At 42.1% G+C, this 22394-nt stretch overlaps 5 protein-coding genes across 5 annotated transcripts in view; all 5 read left to right on the forward strand.

The window, feature by feature from the left end:
• LOC308367035 (protocadherin gamma-A3-like) overlaps window positions 1-22394 on the forward strand; it is a gene marked incomplete at both ends in the record, with an annotated part of 261143 nt that overhangs the window by 120666 nt on the left and 118083 nt on the right. The gene's annotated exons all lie outside the window — the stretch shown is intronic.
• LOC308366508 (protocadherin alpha-3-like) lies at window positions 396-2783 on the forward strand (the record flags this gene model as incomplete). The annotated part of the gene is made up of 1 exon (XM_080840228.1): window positions 396-2783. The coding sequence occupies one exon, from the start codon at window positions 396-398 to the stop codon at window positions 2781-2783; it is 2388 nt and encodes a 795-aa protein (XP_080696354.1).
• On the forward strand, window positions 3433-21850 carry LOC308366509 (uncharacterized protein; the record flags this gene model as incomplete). The annotated part of the gene is made up of 4 exons (XM_080840229.1): window positions 3433-3621; window positions 13677-15869; window positions 16728-16855; window positions 19654-21850. 4 exons carry the CDS (start codon window positions 3433-3435, stop codon window positions 21848-21850), a joined length of 4707 nt encoding a protein of 1568 aa, XP_080696355.1.
• LOC308366510 (protocadherin alpha-3-like) lies at window positions 5747-9060 on the forward strand (the record flags this gene model as incomplete). The annotated part of the gene is made up of 2 exons (XM_080840230.1): window positions 5747-5796; window positions 6693-9060. 2 exons carry the CDS (start codon window positions 5747-5749, stop codon window positions 9058-9060), a joined length of 2418 nt encoding a protein of 805 aa, XP_080696356.1.
• On the forward strand, window positions 9646-13131 carry LOC308366511 (protocadherin alpha-3-like; the record flags this gene model as incomplete). The annotated part of the gene is made up of 4 exons (XM_080840231.1): window positions 9646-9671; window positions 10031-10129; window positions 10281-12616; window positions 13124-13131. 4 exons carry the CDS (start codon window positions 9646-9648, stop codon window positions 13129-13131), a joined length of 2469 nt encoding a protein of 822 aa, XP_080696357.1.

Genomic DNA, 22394 nt, shown 5'->3' on the forward strand with positions numbered 1-22394 from the left:
ATTAGTGGTAAATGTGATGAAAGGGCTTGGTTTTTGAGCCAGTCAGTGTTTAAACCCTTAAATGACGAATAGTTTAGTCAGACATGGAAGTTAGGGACTGTTTTCGGAACGGATCTTGTATTTGGTTTAAATGACTTTAAATAACTAAATACAAGTATTTTGTGGCAAACATCTACAATATATCCACACGGTGTCACTAGCATTCCACAGTGTGAATAACAGCTTCGACTCCTCCCATTTTGAGCAGGAGGGGCTTGGTGTTGCACAGGGCTTTGTTCGGGAGGAGGGTAGTGCGGTTCTCAGCTCTCGACGTCAACGGAGACTGTATATTACCGAACCATGTGTTTCTTTTCTATAAAAGAGTTATAGCACCTCATTGTAACGATTACGGGAATATGCGGGACCAGGAATATCGTCGGTGGATACATTCTGTATTGTTGTTTCATCTTTGCAGTGTTTCGTTTGGACAAACAGTATACTCTGTCTCAGAGGAGACAAATACGGGGACAACGGTCGGGAATTTAGCGAAGGATTTAAACTTGGATATAAAGGACCTTGCCGTTCGTGGATTTCAAATAGTATCCGGACCTAATCAGAGGTATTTTGACGTAAATATTGGAACTGGAATTTTACAGACAAAAGAAAGGATAGATAGAGATGAAATATGTGGGCGAAGTACAAAGTGCACTTTGGAATTGGAAGCAATTGCTAACTTACCTTTGGCTATGTATCGTTTCGACGTTAATATTTTAGATATTAATGATAATCCACCCATATTTCCTGCAACGACTGAATATTTGAATATTTCTGAGTTAGCTCTTCCGGGAGAGAGGTTTACATTACCTCAAGCACACGATGCGGATGTGGGTAGTAACTCCGTGAAAAGCTATAAGCTGCAGACAAATGAGCACTTCTCACTCGATGTGCAGAATGGGGAAGAAAATATATCCCCTGAGTTAGTTATCCAGAAAGCCTTGGACCGTGAAAAGCAGCCTACTATAAGTCTTATATTGACTGCTTTAGATGGCGGAAAACCTTCTAAATCCGGAACATTAAAGATTATTGTTAAAGTGGAAGACATCAACGACAACATCCCGGTTTTTAGTAAACAGCTTTACAAAGCTCGTGTATCAGAGAATGCTCCAAAGGGCACATCTATTATTACAGTCCACGCTACTGACTTAGATGATGGTCTGAATGGCGACATTATTTACTCATTTGTTAGGCGAGACAAAAGCAAAGACATAGATGCGTTTGCAATTGATCCAGATACTGGCGTGATCACTGTTAAAGGCGAAATTGATCACGAAACAAATAGTGCCTTTGAAATACGAGTCCAGGCTAAAGACAAAGGTCCAAACCCACGAGCGGGGTATTGTAAAGTATTGGTGGAAATTGTAGACGTCAATGACAATGCACCTGAATTATCAATAACATCTTCACTTAACACGGTAAGAGAGGATGCTAGGGTGGGGACAATGGTGGGATTGATAACAGTTAAAGACGAGGATACTGGTCCAAACGGAGCTGTTAATCTCAAAATACTTGGTTTGGTTCCGTTTAAAATAGAAAGTACATATAAAAACAAGTACTCTTTATTGTTGAATGGACCTCTGGATAGAGAAAGCGTCTCGCAGTATGACGTCATGGTCACTGCTACAGATGAGGGGACTCCTCCTCTCTCTAGCAGTACTATTATTACAGTAAATGTTGCTGATGTTAATGACAATGCACCGCGTTTTCCAGACCCGATCATAAATGTGTATGTGAAAGAGAACAGTCAGGTCGGTGGTGTAATTTACAAGGCTTCTGCTGTTGATCTGGATGTAGACGATAATGCTAAAATATCATATGCATTACTGGAGGGGATGACGAGAAGCTTTCCTGTGACATCTGCCATTAATATAAATGCTGATAGTGGTGAGATATTTTCCCTTCAGTCCTTCAATTATGAGGAAATGAAAACCTTTCAATTCCAAATAGTGGCTAAAGACGCTGGTGCTCCTTCTCTGAGCAGCAACGCAACAGTAAATGTTTTTATTTTAGATGAGAATGATAACAGTCCAAGCATTCTTCCTCCATATTCAGAGCACGGGTCCGTTAATTCAGAGAACATTCCCTATAGTGCTGAAGCTGGTTACTTCGTGGGCAAGATCAGGGCTGTAGACGCAGACTCTGGATATAACGCGCTGCTTTCTTATCACATCTCTGAACCCAAAGGAAATAACCTCTTTCGTATTGGAACCAGCAATGGGGAGATCAGGACTAAGAGGCGAATGAGTGATAATGACCTGAAAACACACCCGTTGGTGATTTTGGCTTCTGATCATGGCGAACTGTCGCTTTCAGCTACTGTATCTATTGACGTTGTGGTTGTTGAAAGTTCCAGCGAAATCCAGACACAATTCAAACACGTGCCAAGGAAGGATGACACTTTTTCTGACATGAATTTATATTTGCTTATCGCCATCGCTTCGGTGTCGGTCATATTTTTACTGAGCCTCATCAGCTTGATAGCTGTGAAATGCCACAGGACAGACAGTAATTTCAGTGACTACAACCCCCCAATGATCACCACACATCCTGATGGAACCTGGTCTTACTCCAAATCTACACAGCAGTATGACGTGTGCTTCAGCTCAGACACACTGAAGAGTGACGTAGTAGTTTTCCCCACACCATTTCCGCCTGCAGATGCAGAACTTATCAGTATTAACGGAGGAGACACTTATAATCGGACCCAAACACTCCCTAATACAGAAAAGGTAAGAGTAAAAACATGAAGCTGTGTATATGGATTGAGCTTGATGGTTGTACCTTGAATGTCTCTGTCCACATGTGAATATAATTTGTGTACCTTAGTGCTTGTTCATGCATCGAATAATGTAAACAAAGGGCTACTGTCCATGGTGCTGGACTTGTGTTTAGCCTCTGCGTCTTTTTGGCCATTATCTAAATCTTGTTAAATATAGCTTGTAGGCGCACAGCTAAACAGCAGTAATGAGCGCAATTTACGAACAATGATCATCATCACAATTATTTACTCCTTCGTAAATATGGTCCCCACGTATTTCATGTTGGGTCATACATGGTTGTCCTCTCAGCTTTCTGTTTTCCAAGTGCTTTCTGGGGAACCGGTGCAATTCAGGGTTGCTTTTTACTTAATCGGACACGTATTATTTAAATTGGATACGTTTGAATGGTGTCCACATGGTGTCACCAGCGACCCGCTGTGTAATTTTCGTCTGGTTGTTTCCCGAAGCTCCTCCTCGCTTGGGAGGAGTGTCCATGTCCTGACAGAAGGCTTTGTTCGGGAGACACGTAAAGCCAAAGCTCGGATGTGCAGCTACGCGAATGAGTGTTTGGCTAAAATTATTCATAGCAATGCGTTTAAACACATTTCTTCAAACCGATCTTTGCATTTGACGGAGTATGGCGCTGGTATCCGACCAAGGATTTCCTTTCGGAATATTAATCTCTCTCTTTCTCGGTTCCTGGAGTATTGTTTCCGGGCAGATTGTGTATACCCTCTTGGAAGAGACGAATCCAGGAACGACTGTTGGGAATTTAGCAAAGGATTTGAACCTTAATGTGCAAGATCTTGAGCATCGAGGATTTCAAATAGTGGATGGACCTTATAAGAGGTACTTTGATCTGAATTCGAAGACTGGTGTTCTCCATGTCCGGGAGAAAATAGACAGAGATGATCTCTGTGTGCGGAGCCTTAAGTGCCCCTTAGAATTGGAGGCTATTGTAAACTCTCCATTGAATATATATCGCTTTGAAGTTAATGTGTCAGATATAAACGACAACGCACCTATTTTTATTTCGTCTGTGCATGAAATAAATGTTTCGGAGTCAGCTTTTCCGGGTGAGAGGTTTTCGTTACCAGTAGCGCGTGACAAAGACGTTGGCAGTAATTCGGTTAAGAATTATAAAATAAGCTCGAACGAACACTTTTCTTTGGACATCCAGCACGGAGGAGAGAGTGTGTCCGCAGAGTTGGTGTTACAGAAAGCCCTAGACAGAGAAAAACAATCTAATATACAGCTTATCCTTACCGCTTTAGATGGAGGGAAACCTTCCAAATCGGGGACAGCAAAAATAATAGTCAACGTTATTGACGTGAATGATAACATCCCTGTATTCAACAAGGTTTTATACAAAGCTAAAGTTCAAGAAAATGTACCCCCTGGTACTTCTGTTATCACTGTTAAGGCAAACGATATAGATGATGGCATCAATGGTCAAATAGTGTATTCATTCATCAATCCAGAGAATGCCCCCCAGATAAATACATTCATCATTAATAGCCTAACCGGCGAAATCACAGTAGCCGGAGACTTAGATCATGAAACAAATGCTGCAATAGAGATTCGTGTTAAGGCCACTGACAGGGGCCATAATCCCCGCGCTGCGTTTTGTAAAGTCCTAGTTGAAGTTGTTGATGTAAATGATAATGTTCCTGAAATATCTGTCACGTCATTAGTAAATTCCATTAAAGAAGATTCGCCTATAGGTACAATGGTAGGATTAATAATTGTAAAAGATGTTGATGCCGGTCAAAATGGAGCTGTGAATCTAAAAATACTAGGCTCAGTGCCATTTAAGATAGCCAGTACCTACAAAAATAGGTACTCGTTAATGGTAGATGGCCCTCTGGACAGAGAGAAAATATCGACATATGATGTCACCATTAAAGCGACAGACGAGGGAACCCCTCCTCTCTCCAGTACCAGTGTTATTGCTATAAGTGTTTCTGATGTAAATGATAATTCACCGCAGTTCTCAGAGCCTGTCATAAATATTTATCTTAAAGAGAACAGCCCTGTTGGCTCCATAATTCACACGGTGTCGGCATTTGATCCGGACGTAGACGACAATGCTAAGTTGTCATACTCTCTAGGTGAAAATTCGAAAAGTGTAGCACTTAGCATTAACTCCGTCACTGGTGATTTACTCGCACTGCAATCATTCAACTTTGAGGAAACTAAAAGCCTTCAGTTTCAGGTTCAGGCTACTGACTCTGGTGTGCCTCCTGTGAAGAGCAACGCAACTGTTAACGTTTTCATTTTAGATGAGAATGACAACTCTCCTTCCGTTCTTCCTCCATATTCAGAGCATGGTTCCATTAACAGCGAGAACATTCCCTATAGTGCCGAAGCAGGATACTTTGTGGGCAAGATCAGGGCTGTAGATGCAGACTCTGGATACAACGCACTGCTTTCTTATCACATCTCTGAACCCAAAGGAAATAACCTCTTTCGAATCGGAACCAGCAACGGAGAAATCAGGACTAAAAGGCGCATGAGCGACAATGACATGAAAACTCATCCTTTAGTGATTTTGGTGTCTGATCACGGGGAGCCTTCTTTGTCAGCTACAGTTTCTATTGACGTTGTTGTTGTTGAAAGTACAGGAGAAATTCCAACTCAGTTTAGACATGTTCCTGTTAAGGACGATACGTTTTCAGATTTAAATCTGTATTTGCTTATCGGCATTGTGTCAGTGTCGGTCATCTTTTTACTTAGTCTCATCAGCTTGATAGCTGTAAAATGCCACAGGACAGGCAATAGTTTCAGTGACTACAACCCCCCAATGATCACCACACATCCTGATGGAACCTGGTCTTACTCCAAATCTACACAGCAGTATGACGTGTGTTTTAGCTCTGACACACTGAAGAGTGACATGGTAGTCTTCCCCACACCATTTCCCCTAGCAGACGCAGAACTGATTAGTATTAATGGAGGGGAAACTTTCTCCAGGACACAAACTCTCCCCAACCAAGAAAAGGTAAGGCAAAGGCTGTTGATGCTGACTGCTGTTTACTGATCGTGTCTTAAAGCATGAACCCCACTGTTTTATACTGTGGGAGCTGTCCATGGTGCTGCAGTGTTATCTATTTTTATGACGGGACTGTCATCTGTCTCTCTATCTATCTAACTATCTTTCTACCTCACTGTCTGCCTGTCTGTCTGCCCGTCTGTTTGTCTGTCTGCCTATCTGCCAGGGTATACATGTATTCATTAATGTAGACATATGTGTATTTATTTCGAAAAAGGTGAGGGCTGTTCATGTCAGAGTTATAAATTGTGTTTTTAAGAACCGGTGTCTTAGTAGCTCCTCTACTTAACCAGTTAGCTTCTTCCAGGTATAGCTCCTGTCTGCACATGTGGGTGCGTAGCTAGTTTAACACCATAACAACTAATAAAAGAGTACATTTGATTTTAAATTAGTGGGAAATGTGATTAAAGGGCTTGGTTTTTGAGTCAGTCAGTGTTTTAACTCTTAATTGGCGAATAGTTCAGTCAGACATGGAAGTTGGGCTACTGTTTTCGGAACGGATCTTCTATTTGGTTGAAATTACTTTAAAGAACTAACTAAAAGTATTTTGTGGTAAACATCTACGATGTATCCACACGGTGTCAGTAGCCGTCCACAGTGTGAATAACAGATTCGACTCCTCCCATTTTGAGCAGGAGGGGCTTGGTGTTGCACAGGGCTTTGTTCGGGAAGAGGATAGTGCAGTTCTGAGCTCTCGACGTACACGGGGAATGTATACTACGGAACCATGTGTTTCTTTTCTATAAAATAGTTATAGCAGCTCGTTGTAACGATCACGGGAATATGCGGGACCAGGAATATCGTCCGTGGATACATTCTGTATTCTTGTTGTTTCATCTTTGCAGTGTTTCGTTTGGACAAACCGTATACTCTGTCTCAGAGGAGACAAATAAGGGGACAACGGTCGGGAATTTAGCGAAGGATTTAAACTTGGATATAAAGGACCTTGCCATTCGTGGATTTCAAATAGTATCTGGACCTAATAAGAGGTATTTTGACGTAAATATTGGAACTGGAATTTTACAGACAAAAGAGAGGATAGATAGAGATGAAATATGTGGGCGAAGTACAAAGTGCACATTGGAATTGGAAGCAATTGCTAACTCACCTTTGGCTATGTATCGTTTCGACGTTAATATTTTAGATATTAATGACAATCCACCCATATTTCCTGCAACGACTGAATATTTGAATATTTCTGAGTTAGCTCTTCCAGGAGAGAGGTTTACATTACCTCGAGCAAACGATGCGGATGTGGGTAGTAACTCCGTGAAAAGCTATAAGCTGCAGACAAATGAACACTTCTCACTCGATGTACAGAATGGGGAAGAAAATGTATCCCCTGAATTAGTTCTCCAGAAATCTTTGGATCGTGAGAAACAGTCTTCTATGCCACTCATATTGACTGCTTTTGATGGCGGAAAACCACCTAGATCTGGCACGTTAAAGATTATTGTTGATGTGGAGGATATCAACGACAACATCCCCGTGTTTACCAAACAGCTATACAAAGCTCGTGTTTCAGAAAATGCTCCTAAGGGCACATCTGTAATCACAGTCCACGCTACCGACTTAGATGAAGGTCTGAACGGTGATATAATTTACTCATTCGTTAATCGCGACCACAGCAAAACTATAGATGCATTTGCTATTGCTGCAGAGACTGGTGCGATTACAGTGAAAGGCGATATTGATCACGAAACCGATCGTGCCATTGAAATACGAGTCCAGGCAAAAGATAAAAGCTTAAAACCACGCGCTGGGTACTGTAAGGTGTTGGTGGAAATCTTAGACATAAATGACAATGTACCTGAATTATCCTTAACTTCTTTACTGAGCACAGTGAACGAGGATGCTAAAGTGGGGACAATGGTGGGGTTGATAACAGTTAAAGATGAGGATACTGGTCCAAATGGCGCTGTTAACCTTAAAATACTTGGTTCAGTTCCATTTAAAATTGAGAATACATACAAAAACAAGTATTCTTTATTGTTGAATGGGCCCCTAGATAGAGAGAACGTCTTGCAGTATGACGTAACGGTCACAGCTACGGATGAGGGGACTCCGCCTCTCTCTAGCAGTACTGTAATTACATTAAACGTTGCTGATGTTAATGATAATGCACCGCGTTTTCCAGACCCCATCATAAACATGTATGTGAAAGAGAACAGTCAGATTGGTAGTGTAATTTACAAGGCTTCTGCTGTTGATCTGGATGTAGACGATAATGCTAAAATATCATATGCATTGCTCGAGGGGATGACGAGAAGCTTTCCTGTGACATCTGCCATTAATATAAATGCTGATAGTGGTGAGATATATGCCCTGCAGTCATTCAATTATGAGGAAATTAAAACATTTCAGTTCCAAATAGTGGCTAAAGACTCTGGTGCTCCTTCTCTGAGCAGCAACGCAACAGTAAATGTTTTTATTTTAGATGAGAATGATAACAGTCCAAGCATTCTTCCTCCATATTCAGAGCACGGGTCCGTTAATTCAGAGAACATTCCCTATAGTGCTGAAGCTGGTTACTTCGTGGGCAAGATCAGGGCTGTAGACGCAGACTCTGGTTATAACGCGCTGCTTTCTTATCACATATCTGAGCCCAAAGGAAATAACCTCTTCCGAATCGGAACCAGCAATGGTGAAATCAGGACTAAGAGGCGAATGAGTGATAACGACCTGAAAACACACCCATTGGTGATTTTGGCTTCTGATCATGGCGAGCCTTCGCTTTCAGCTACTGTATCTATTGACGTTGTTGTTGTTGACAGTTCCAGCGACATCCAGACACAATTCAAACATGTGCCAAGGAAGGATGACACTTTTTCTGACATGAATTTATATTTGCTTATCGCCATCGCTTCGGTGTCGGTCATATTTTTACTGAGCCTCGTCAGCTTGATAGCTGTAAAATGCCACAGGACAGACAACAGTTTCAGTGACTATAACCCCCCAATGATCACCACACATCCTGATGGAACCTGGTCTTACTCCAAATCTACACAGCAGTATGACGTGTGCTTCAGTTCAGACACACTGAAGAGTGACGTAGTAGTTTTCCCCACACCATTTCCGCCTGCAGATGCAGAACTTATCAGTATTAACGGAGGAGACACTTATAATCGGACCCAAACACTCCCTAATACAGAAAAGGTAAGAGTAAAAACATGCAGCTGTGTATATGGATTGACCTTGATGGTTGTACCTTGAATGTCTCTGTCCAGATGGAATATAATTTGTCTACCTTAGTGCTAGTTCATGTATCGGATAATGTAAACAAAGGGCTACTGTCCATGGTGCTGGACTTGTAGGCATTGTAAGCTGATGTTATTACCACTTATGGTAGCATGCTAACAGGCATTGTTGCACGTGAATAAATGCTACATATAGTAGGAACAATATTAACAAGTGTCCATGTGGCATAGATCCCCTTGCTAATACCGTTCCTTATGATTTCCAATATTTTAGAGCGGTGATAAAAACGATATATTGTATGTTGGGTGGGCTTTCATACTTGGTTATACTTTCCACTTTGTGTTTTGCACGTTCATTCTAAAGAACCTGTGCAATTGGAGTAATACATCCTTGTGTTAATATCTCCCATTAAGATTTCCAGTAGTTTAGACCAGTGATAAAAGCTTCCAGCTGTTACAAATACCCAAAGAGTGTTTGGCCTGCGTTTTTCTGGTCAGCATCTAAATCTTAAACACGGCTTTTACGCGCACATGCTAAACAGCAATAGTGAGTGCAATTTACTAACAATGTAAATCCCTCATCACCCGTTTAGTTTGAAGAATGACTGACGGCCATTCACCAAAACGGTATGCTAAAGGTTGTGTTTTTACATGATTTCCTTTCACTCGGAGCGCAAAAACGCAATAGCGGGTCTTTTGGGATGATACATCAAAAGTGTTTAGTTAATCATTGGAGTAGATGAGCACCGCATGGAAACGGCATGCAAAGATCTTTCACATTTTCAACCCTCTCATTGATTGTGGTAGTTTTGATCCCGAAGATTGTGGACCACTTCTCCGAAGTTAGCACATGCCTGGTTGAACCGTTGTTCTTTGCCATAAACGACTGTATCGTTAAGTCTTTCCGTAAACACATACAACAAACGTGAAAATAGTGTGTGGTCATGCCTCACCATTTCCCACACGGTGTCACTATGCGTCCACAGTGTGCATAACAGCTTCGACTCCTCCCCCTTTGAGCAAGAGGGCTCAGTCCCGGAAAGGGCTTTGTTCGCGAGGCGAGCAATAGTTCGCGAGCTCTCGATGTGGACGGAGACCACAGCCCATATTTCTGAGCCATGCGTTCATTTTCCATGTTTATAATATTATGGCACTGAATCGTATTGCTAACGGGAATATGAAGGACCGGGGATATCGCCCATGGACATATTTTGTTTTGTTGTTTCATCTTTGCAGTTTTTCATTTGGACAGACCGTATACTCTGTCTCAGAGGAGACAAATACGGGGACAACGGTCGGGAATTTAGCGAAGGATTTAAACTTGGATGTAAAGGACCTTGCCATTCGTGGATTTCAAATAGTGTCCGGACCTAATAAGAGGTATTTTGACATAAATATTGGAACTGGAATTTTACTGACACGAGAGAGGATAGATAGAGATGAAATATGCGGAGAAAGCACAAAGTGCACATTGGAATTGGAGGCGATTGCTAACTCGCCTGCGACTATGTATCGATTTGAGGTAAATGTTTTAGATATTAATGACAATCCACCCATATTTCCTGCAACGACTGAATATTTGAATATTTCGGAGCTAGCTCTACCTGGAGAGAGGTTTACATTACCTCAAGCACACGATGCGGATGTGGGTAGTAACTCCGTGAAGAGCTATAAGCTGCAGACAAATGAGCACTTCTCCCTCGATGTACCGATTGGGGAAGAAAATATATCTCCAGAGCTTGTTCTCCAAAAAGCGTTGGACCGTGAGAAACAGTCTACAATTACTCTTGTATTGACTGCTTTAGATGGCGGAAAACCGTCTAGGTCAGGGACATTAAAGATTCTTGTCAGAATACAAGACATCAACGACAACATCCCAGTTTTCAGTAAACAGCTTTATAAAGCTCGCGTATCAGAGAATGCTCCTAAGGGCACATCTGTTATTACAGTCCACGCTACTGACTTAGATGAGGGTCTTAATGGAGACATTATTTACTCATTGGTTAGGCGAGGCAAAAGCAAAGACATAGATGCATTTGCAATTGATCCAGATTCTGGTGTGATCGCGGTTAAAGGCGACATTGATCACGAAACAAATAGTGCCTTTGAAATACGAGTCCAGGCTACAGACAAAGGTCCAAACCCACGAGCCGGGTACTGTAAAGTATTGGTGGAAGTAATAGACATAAATGATAATGCACCTGAATTATCCCTGACATCTTTGCTTAACACGATAAGAGAAGATGCCACAGTAGGGACAATGGTGGGACTGATTACAGTAAAAGATGATGATGTGGGTCCAAATGGTGCGGTGAACCTCAAGATACTTGGTTCGGTTCCGTTTAAGATTGAGAATACCTATAAGAACAAGTACTCTGTATCGTTAAATGCGCCTCTAGATAGAGAGCGCGTCTCGCAGTATGACGTCACGGTCACTGCTACGGATGAAGGGACTCCTCCCCTCTCTAGCAGTACTATTATTACAGTAAACGTTGCTGATGTTAATGATAATGCACCGCGTTTTCCAGACCCGATCATAAATGTGTATGTGAAAGAGAACAGTCTGATCGGTGGTGTAATTTACAAGGCTTCTGCTGTTGATCTGGATGTAGACGATAATGCTAAAATATCTTATTCATTACTCGAGGGAATAAAGAGGAGCTTTCCTGTGACATCTGCCATTAATATAAATGCTGATAGTGGTGAGATATTTGCCCTTCAGTCATTCAATTATGAGGAAATTAAAACATTTCAGTTCCAAATAGTGGCGAAAGATGCTGGTGTTCCTTCTCTGAGCAGCAACGCAACAGTAAATGTTTTTATTTTAGATGAGAATGATAACAGTCCAAGCATTCTTCCTCCTTATTCAGAGCATGGCTCCATTAACAGCGAGAACATCCCCTATAGTGCTGAAGCTGGTTACTTCGTGGGCAAGATCAGGGCTGTAGACGCAGACTCTGGATATAACGCGCTGCTTTCTTATCACATCTCTGAACCCAAAGGAAATAACCTCTTTCGTATTGGAACCAGCAATGGGGAGATAAGGACTAAGAGGCGAATGAGTGATAACGACCTGAAAACACACCCGTTGGTGATTTTGGCTTCTGATCATGGCGAACCGTCGCTTTCAGCTACTGTATCTATTGACGTTGTTGTTGTTGAAAGTTCAAGCGACATCCAGACACCGTTCAGACATGTGCCAAGGAAGGATGATACTTTTTCTGACCTGAATTTATATTTGCTTATAGCCATTGTCTCAGTGTCGGTAATCTTTTTGCTGAGTCTCATCAGCTTGATAGCTGTAAAATGCCACAGGACAGACAATAGTTTCATTGACTACAACCCCCCAATGATCACCACACACCCTGATGGAACCTGGTCTTACTCCAAATCTACACAGCAGTATGACGTGTGCTTCAGCTCAGACACACTGAAGAGTGACGTAGTAGTTTTCCCCGCACAATTCCCGCCTGCGGATGCAGAACTTATAAGCATTAACGAAGGGGACACTTTTAATAGGACACAGACACTGCCCAATAGTGAGAAGGTAAGCAAAGTTCAGCTTATTGATTGTTTATTTTTTGTCCTTTTTAATACATCATTTAATACGTATATATCTTTTTATTACATATACACATTGTTGAAAGTTTTTTTATTTGGCTATCCTTTGGTTATCACTGCGCACAGGACTTTTCGCATCCTCCGAAATGTTGCTGTCCATGGTTCTGCAATTGGCTAAGCATTACAGATGGGTTGATTGCACAGCCATTTCCCGACACGTTACTATCCTATATTGCATAAATACTACTCCTTAAATTTAACCCTACTTCTATTTTGAGCCTCAAACAAACCTGCTTGTTGTTACCGTCCACTGTCCTCAAATGTGCGTATTCTAGTGAATGAAAGAGAAACATTCAGACGTATCTTTATAGTTTATATATTTTAGGTATATGACACACGTACACCCTGTATCCTAATTAGAATTAGAAATGTCATGAATGTATCACATTTCTGAGCATGTTTCCACCTGGACAAATCTCTAAAAGTCTGTAATTCGGCTGTTTTGTATTTTGTTTAAGTGCAATGAGACAGCATATCATATTATAACATATCATTCACCATGTCCTTGTTTGATATTAGTTTTTGAGGTTTTCGTCGATTTTGACATAATGGGTTTGTTGTCTCACTATTACGTCACAATTAATGGAGAGCGTTCTAGAAGGCCGCACGGTGTCACTAGAGATCCATTCTGTAAGTTGTGTCTACGTACTCTTTGTGAGGCCCCGCCTTGTATGAATATCGGTGCCTGACCATTCAGACGTCTTTGTTCGAGATGTGCGCACACGATTGCGACTAGTTTGTCTTGGTTCAGTTGGATCATATCAGCACATCGACATGCGAACGGCTATCTTTTTCTACTATATGTAGCCATATTAGGTGGTCGTTATGGCCATAACATCAAGAAAAGGAAGCAGTTTGTGGATTCTGTTCACCGTGTTTCGCGTGTGGAGTATAGCATCTGGGCAGACTGTGTTTTCCACCTCGGAGGAATCGAGTCCGGGGACTATGGTTGGAAACGTGGCGAAGGATTTTAATCTTAACGTAAAGGACCTTGAGCATCGTGGATTTCAGATTGTTTCCGGACCCAATAAGAGGTATTTCGACGTGAACACAAAGACTGGTATCCTCCACGTCAAAGAAAGAATAGATAGAGACGAAATATGTGGCCAAAATGTGAAGTGTACTTTGCCATTAGAGGCTATCGTTAGTTCCCCGATGAACATGTACAGGTTCGAGGTGAATGTATTAGATATAAATGATAATGCACCCACGTTCCGCTCCTCGGTAAGAGAACTGAACATCTCCGAGTTTACTCTGCCCGGAGAGAGATTCACTCTTCCCAGTGCATACGATGCGGATGTGGGCAGTAACTCCGTAAGGAGCTACAAGCTAAGCCCCAATGAGCATTTTACCCTCGATGTACAGAGCGGGGGAGAGCAGGCTGTATCGGCTGAATTAGTTCTGCAGAAAGGTTTAGACAGAGAGAAACAGTCGGCGGTACAGCTTACACTTACCGCCATCGATGGTGGGAAACCTCCCCGGACAGGAACATTGCAAATAATTGTAAACGTAGAAGACATAAATGATAATATACCAGTGTTTACTAAAGCGCTTTACAAGGCTCGTGTGCCTGAAAATGCACCTGCAGGCACGTCCGTGATAACGGTTCATGCCAGTGATTTAGACGAAGGTCAGAACGGCGAGGTGATTTACACTTTTATTAATCATGACAATGACAAAAAAATCGGCGATTTTGTCATCAACTCCGAAACGGGCCTTATCACAGTGAATGGCGATTTAGATTATGAAAGAAACAGTGCTGTTGAAATTCGAGTCCAGGCTAAAGATAAGGGGCCCATGCCGAGACAAGCACATTGCAAAGTGCTTGTGGAAATTTCGGATATTAATGATAATGTGCCCGAAATATCGGTAACATCTTTAATAAGCACAGTTAAGGAGGACGCTGCTATTGATACTGTAGTCGGGATGATAACGGTAATAGATGAGGATGCAGGTAAAAATGGACATGTTAATTTGCAAATTCTTGGGTCAGTACCATTTAAGATACAAAACTCTTATAAGAATTATTATGCATTGCTTGTTAACGGCCCTCTAGACAGAGAAAGCGTTTCGCACTATGATATCACACTCGTTGCTACTGATGAAGGGTCTCCCTCTCTCTCTAGCAGTAGTGTTATTACGGTGCACATTTCAGATGTGAACGACAACCCGCCACGTTTCCCAGAGCCTGTAATTAAAGTTTACGTGAAGGAAAATAGTCAGATAGGTGTTGTGATGCACAGAGTGTCTGCCTTTGATCCAGATGTGGATGACAATGCGAAATTATCGTATTCGTTGCTTGAAGAATCAACTAAAGGACCTCCTGTGTCATCTATGGTCAATATAAACGCAGATAGCGGGGACATATTTGCCCTTCAGTCTTTCAATTATGAGGAAATCAAAACGTTTCAATTCAGAATTAAGGTGGCAGACTCCGGTGTTCCTTCTCTAAGCAGCAACGCCACGGTTAACGTTTTCATTCTTGATGAGAATGACAACAGCCCCACCATACTGCCCCCTTACTCTGAACACGGCTCTGTTAACACTGAAAACATCCCCTACAGTGCCGAGGCGGGATACTTTGTGGCCAAGATTAGAGCCATAGACGCAGACTCTGGATACAACGCGCTTCTTTCTTATCACATCTCTGAACCCAAAGGAAATAACCTCTTCCGACTCGTAACCAGCAGTGGAGAAATCAGGACGAAAAGGAGAATGAGTGACAATGACCTGAAAACTCACCCGTTGGTCATTTTGGTTTCTGATAATGGAGAGCCTTCAATGTCAGCGACTGTTTCTATTGATGTTGTTGTTGCTGAAAGCACGGGAGAAACTCGGACTCAGTTTAGAAATGTTCCTATTAAGGATGAAACGTTTTCTGATTTAAATATGTATTTACTGATCGCCATTGTCTCGGTATCAGTGATATTTTTACTGAGTCTCATCAGCTTGATAGCTGTGAAATGCCACAGGACAGACAGTAGTTTCAATGACTACAACCCCCCAATGATCACCACACATCCTGATGGAACCTGGTCTTACTCAAAATCTACACAGCAGTATGACGTGTGTTTTAGCTCTGACACACTGAAGAGTGATGTAGTAGTTTTCCCAGCTCCTTTCCCGCCTGCCGATGCGGAACTGATAAGCATTAATGGAGGGGACACTTTTGGTAGGACACAGACATTGCCCAATAGTGAGAAGGTAAGCAAAGCAAAGTTCACTTAATTGTTGTTTGTTTTTTAAATATGGATGTATCGACACGTTGCTGAAAATAAGTGTTTTCTCGGCTATTCCTTGGTTGTCGTTATGCACAGAACATTTGAAGTCGCCGCCTCCTAAATAACACTGTCCATGGTGCTGAAATGTGCTTCTGTGCATTACAGATGGGGTTTTAACGGAAAATGAAACGCGAAAGGCCGTATATCTTAGGCCTATTATGAATGACATTGAATAGTGTGTGTGCAAGGATTTGTATGCTCGTTTACAAGTTGTGAGACAAAATACATTTTTGGATATGGAGATTATTTGGAAGGGAAAATACGCACATTTTTCTATTTACTACACAAGTTTAGGGATATTCACAGAAGAATGTGTTCCTGAGGTGCTGACATATTGCTCTATCAGTCGCAGTGTTTTACCCACCTGATATAATTAGCATTTAATAAATGAGGCCACACTTAACGTACTGTAGTGTGATGGTGTGGATGTTGCATATTGTTTTATATTGTTATTGCCGAAATATTTGAGATGTGTTATTACAGGACTGCCTTGTGGTGTCACTAGCAATCCACAAAGTATGTTTTGCTCGGTGACTTTACCAAGCCCCGCCTAGTTTCCATCGGTGTTCGGGTGCACAGATTGCTTTGTTATAGTGTCTCACACAGCCGAGCCACCGGCGTCTCATGTTTCGATACATTTCAAGATGCGGCTATGATTATGATCACAGTTTTCCTCAACACTGGGATTTAGCAGCGTATTATGGCGATAACACCAGGAAACGGGTGTCGTTTATGGATACTTTCTGCATTTTCCTGTTTTTGGAGTATTGCATTTGGACAGATCGTTTACACAATATCCGAGGAAACAAACCCTGGGACTACCGTCGGTAATTTGGCAAAGGATTTTAATCTCGAAGTTAGTGATTTACAACGTCGTGGCTTTCAGGTTACTTCTGGACCAAACACAAGGTATTTTGATATAAACGATAAAACGGGTATCCTCAGCGTAAGAGACAGGATAGATAGGGAGCAGTTGTGCGGATCGAGTGGTAAGTGTGCTTTACCACTGGAAGCCATTGTGAACTCGCCTTTGAATATATATCGTTTCGAAGTGATTGTATTAGATGTTAATGACAATGACCCTACATTTGGCATGTCAGACAGTGTGTTGAACATTTCTGAATATGCTTTAGTGAATGAAAGATTTCCTTTGCCGATCGCATATGATCGGGATGTAGGCAGTAACTCGGTGAAAAGCTATAAGCTGAGCCCGAATGAATATTTCTCCCTGGATGTTCAGAGCGGAGGAGAGCGTGTGACGACAGAGCTAGTGTTGCGGAAAGCTTTAGACCGAGAAACACAAGCTGTAATTCAGCTTACTCTTACTGTTGTAGATGGGGGTAAACCACCAAGATCAGGAACATTAGCAATACACGTAAATGTTGAAGACGTGAATGATAACATCCCAGTATTTAGTAAATCGCTATATAAAACCCGTGTGCCTGAAAATGCAACACCAGGCACCTCGGTTATTACAGTTCATGCAAGTGATTTAGACGAAGGCCAAAATGGTGATATAGTTTACACTTTTGTCACCCACGAAAATGACAAGGAAACTGGTGATTTTAGCATCAATTCAGACACCGGTGTTATCACGGTAAGCGGTGATCTGGATTATGAAAGAAACAGTGCTGTCGAAATTCGCGTGCAAGCCAAAGACAAAGGCCATAAACCGAGAGCAGCGCACTGTAAAGTCTTGATAGAAATTTCCGACGTCAATGATAATGTACCAAAAATATCTGTGACATCATTAGTTAGTACTGTAAAGGAGGATGCCCCGGTCGATACTATAGTAGGCATGATAACTGTATTAGATGAAGATAGCGGTAAAAACGGAGAAGTGCGTTTAAAAATCCAAAACAAAGTGCCTTTTGAGATTAAAAACTCATATAAAAATTATTATTCATTACTTGTAAACGGACCTCTAGACAGAGAGAATGCCATGGAATACAACGTCACCATCACTGCCACCGATGAAGGGACGCCACCTCTCTCTAGCACCAGTGTAGTCACCGTTAGGGTCTCTGATGTTAATGATAATGCACCGCAATTTCCTGATCCAGTCATTAATGTTTATGTAAGAGAAAACAGTCAAGTTGGTGGAGTTATTCATACAGTTTCGGCATTTGACGCAGACGCAGATAGTAATGCTAAAATAAGCTATTCATTGCTTGAAGATTCGAGTAAAAAACTTCCTGTGACGTCTATGGTTAACATAAACGTGGACAGTGGGGACATTAACGCCCTGCAGTCGTTTAATTATGAGGAAGTTAAAATGTTTCAATTTAAAATTCAGGCTAAAGACTCTGGAGAGCCTCCGCTATGTAGCAACGTAACTGTGCAAGTCTTTATTCTCGATGTAAATGATAACAGTCCCAGGGTGCTTCCTCCATACTCTGAGCATGGCTCTGTTAACAGTGAGAACATTCCCTATACTGCCGAAGCGGGATATTTTGTGGCCAAGATCAGGGCTGTCGACGCAGACTCTGGATATAACGCGCTGCTTTCTTATCACATCTCTGAACCCAAAGGAAATAACCTCTTCCGAATCGGAACGAGCAGTGGAGAAATCAGAACCAAGAGGCGAATGAGTGACAATGACTTGAAAGCACACCCGCTTGTCATTCTGGTTTCTGATAATGGAGAACTGTCTCTCTCAGCGACTGTTTCCATTGAGGCAGTGGTCGTGGAAAGCACAGGAGAACTCCAAACCAAACTCAGACATGCCCCTATGAATGAGGAGAGTTTTTCTGACCTGAATATGTATTTACTCGTCGCCATTGCCTCGGTCTCAGTGATCTTTCTGCTTAGTCTCATCAGTTTGATAGCTGTAAAATGCCACAGGACAGACAACAGTTTCAGTGACTACAACCCCCCAATGATCACCACACATCCTGATGGAACCTGGTCTTACTCCAAATCTACACAGCAGTATGATGTCTGTTTTAGCTCGGACACACTGAAGAGTGACGTTGTAGTTTTCCCCACGCCGTTTCCGCCGACTGATGGGGAACTAATTAGTATAAACGAGGGGGAGACTTTTTCCAGGACGCAAACACTCCCAAATAACGTAAAGGTAAGAAGAAATGGGGCGATTCCAGATGCATCCTTGCAGTGTATTAATGGCCTTTGAGTTACTCTGTTAATGTATGCTTTTTTTTATCATAGGCCTGTCATTTGTAAGAAGTCACTCATTACCCACTGATACATTAGAGAGTAGGCCATAATAGTGCGTAACGTTGCACCCCAAATCAACACTATCTGCCATTAGGTGTCACTGTAGAAACACGGCAGTCATACAATCCTTATGCGTTTGATTTGGCCCCTCCTTTTCAATGGGAACCGTGCGTGGCGTGCACTCTTTGTCCCAGTCAGATATAGATTGGCCGTAACCGAAATAACAAGGATTGTCGATCAGGATATATGCGAGCAGATATGTAGATATCTTAACACCTGCTATGGGATTTTTTTAAACAACCATAATCTTTGGATACACAACTGTTTTCCCCCAAGATGGCTGGGTGGTTTGGATTTACAGTGTTTTTTTGCGGCGTTTGCTTTTTCGCCCACATTTCTGCTCAGATCACCTATTCCGTGTCAGAGGAGGGGACCAAGGGAACGTTTGTTGGAAATATTGGCAAGGATGTTAATCTAAATGTACAAGAAATGGAGTCACGGATGTTTCATATTGTCTCTCCCTCCGGAAGAAAATATTTTGATGTAAATTTAAAGACTGGTGTGCTGTTTGTTAACGAAAGACTCGACAGAGAGGAGCTTTGCCCTAACTCTGTGCGATGTTCAATTGCCTTAGAAGCCATTGTTAACAACCCTTTGCATTTGTACCGCGTTGAGGTAAATGTTTTAGATGTTAATGATAATTCGCCTGCATTTCGTCTAAAATCAAAGGAGTTTAATGTATCCGAATTGGCAGTTGTAGGCGACAAATTCCAGCTACCCAGAGCATCAGATCCGGATGTCGGAGCAAATTCGGTGAAAAGCTACAAACTAAGCCCGAATGAGCATTTCTCTTTGGATGTCCATAGCGGAGGAGAGCAGAGTGTATCTGCCGAGTTAGTCCTGCAGAAAGCCTTAGATCGAGAAAAACAATCGAAAATGAACCTCATACTTACTGCATTAGATGGCGGTAAGCCTCCGCGATCTGGAACATTACAGATTGTTGTTAACGTACAAGATGCCAACGACAATGCTCCATCTTTTAGTAAGTCATTGTATAAGGTTCGGGTAGTTGAAAATACGCCGCACGGAAATATTATCATTAGACTAAACGCTACAGACATCGACGAGGGCACAAATGCCGAGATAGTTTATTCTTTCATAAATCAGGATGGCGACGACAAGTCAAGTGTGTTTAATATTGACCAGGATACTGGCGAAATTCGTGTACTAGGGCCACTTGATTTTGAGGAGACCAATGCGTTTGAGATTCATGTGCAGGCAAAGGATAAGGGTGGGTCTCCTCGTTCTGCACATTGCAAAGTATTAGTGGAGATCGTAGATGTGAACGACAACCCTCCTGATATATCCCTTACATCGTTAGTAAACAACGTAAATGAAAATGCCAGTAAAGGCACGACTGTGGCCTTGATAACCATATCCGACAAAGACTCGGGAAAAAATGGTAATGTACACGCCGAGATATCTGGTATGGGGCCATTTAAATTGGTGACAAACTATAAAAACTATTATTCAATCGTTGTAGGCGAAGTTTTGGACAGGGAACGTGTAGCTCAGTATAATGTGACGATCATTGCGAGTGACGAGGGAACCCCGCCTCTTTCAAGTACAAGTGCATTTACTGTTCATGTATCTGATGTCAATGACAACGCACCTCGTTTCCCAGAGCCTGTTATCAATGTGTATGTCAAAGAAAATAGTCCCAAAGATCAGAGAATTTATACAGTGTCATTCAATGACCCAGATTCTGATGAAAATGCGAGACTAACTTATTCCCTGCTGGAATCCTCCCATAATAACATTCCAGTATCCACATGTGTGAATGTCAACTCCGACAGTGGAGACATATATACAATGCAGTCTTTTAATTTTGAAGAAATTAAAACTTTTCAGTTCAAAGTTAAGGCTACAGATTCCGGTAGTCCTCCGCTGAACGGCAACGTAACGGTGAACGTTTTTATTATGGATGAGAATGACAACAGTCCCGTAATTCTCCCTCCCTATTCAGAGCAAGGTACCGTTAACACTGAGAATGTGCCCTACACAGCCGAAGCTGGATACTTTGTTGGAAAGATTAGGGCTGTAGACGCAGACTCTGGATATAACGCGTTGCTTTCTTATCATATCTCCGAGCCTAAAGGAAATAACCTATACCGAATAGAAACCAGCAGCGGAGAAATACGGACTAAGAGGCGAATGAGTGACAATGATCTGAAAACACACCCGCTACTGATTTTGGTGACGGATAACGGAGAACCACCACTTTCAGCCACTGTATCAATTGATGTTGTTGTGGAGAACACAGGAGAAGTAAAGACTCCATTCAGACGTGTACCACTAACGAATGACACTTTTTCTGATTCAAATCTGTATTTACTCATCGCCATTGTCTCAGTGTCGGTCATCTTTTTACTGAGTCTCATCAGCTTGATTGCTGTAAAATGCCACAAGACAGACAATAGTTTCAGTGACTACAACCCTCCAATGATCACCACACATCCTGATGGAACCTGGTCTTACTCCAAATCTACACAGCAGTATGACGTGTGTTTTAGCTCCGACACACTGAAGAGTGACATGGTAGTCTTCCCCGCACCATTTCCCCCGGCAGATGCAGAGCTGATCAGTATTAACGAGGGAGACACTTTTGACAGAACACAGACTCTCCCCAGTAGAGAAAAGGTAAACACATCATATTCACAGTTCTGATCGAATTTGATGTAAAAAATAATCGGTCTTAAATTCCTTCAAAGAATGTTGGCTTGCTACCACTTAGTATATAAGTATATTAAACTCTTGAACATAAGCTCCTGAGTACCCTTTTACATGTAAGGCTCTGGACACTCCAGAGGCCTTGCGTGTAAAGTCAGTAGGTGCTGAAGTGGAGCTGTCCGTGGTCCTGATTGCTATGTCTGGAGCCTTTGTACTCCATTTCTAGATAGATGGCGAGTTCAAGTGATAGTTTGTTGGGCTTTAATACTTGTATAGGTGTGGCTAGTGATGCATAACCTCTCTCATCCCACTTTCTCTGAATTACTGTGTAGGCTTAGTACTGTGTAGGCTTAGTGTGTACTAGAAATGCTCACTGCATGCGTTTTGCTCTGCATTCGAGGGCTGGACGTGAGTCAGACCTCAGTCATGTGGAGCAGATTCGCCGTTTTGTCTGTTGTGCTAGCTAACGAGGCCATGTGCAGCTTTGCTGTCCCCTCAGAGGAATTGTTTGGATGAGAGATGTAGAGAGAGAGAGAATGCA

The sequence above is a fragment of the Sprattus sprattus genome (genome assembly GCF_963457725.1).
Source record: "Sprattus sprattus genome assembly, chromosome: 6".
Lineage (NCBI taxonomy): Eukaryota > Metazoa > Chordata > Actinopteri > Clupeiformes > Clupeidae > Sprattus > Sprattus sprattus.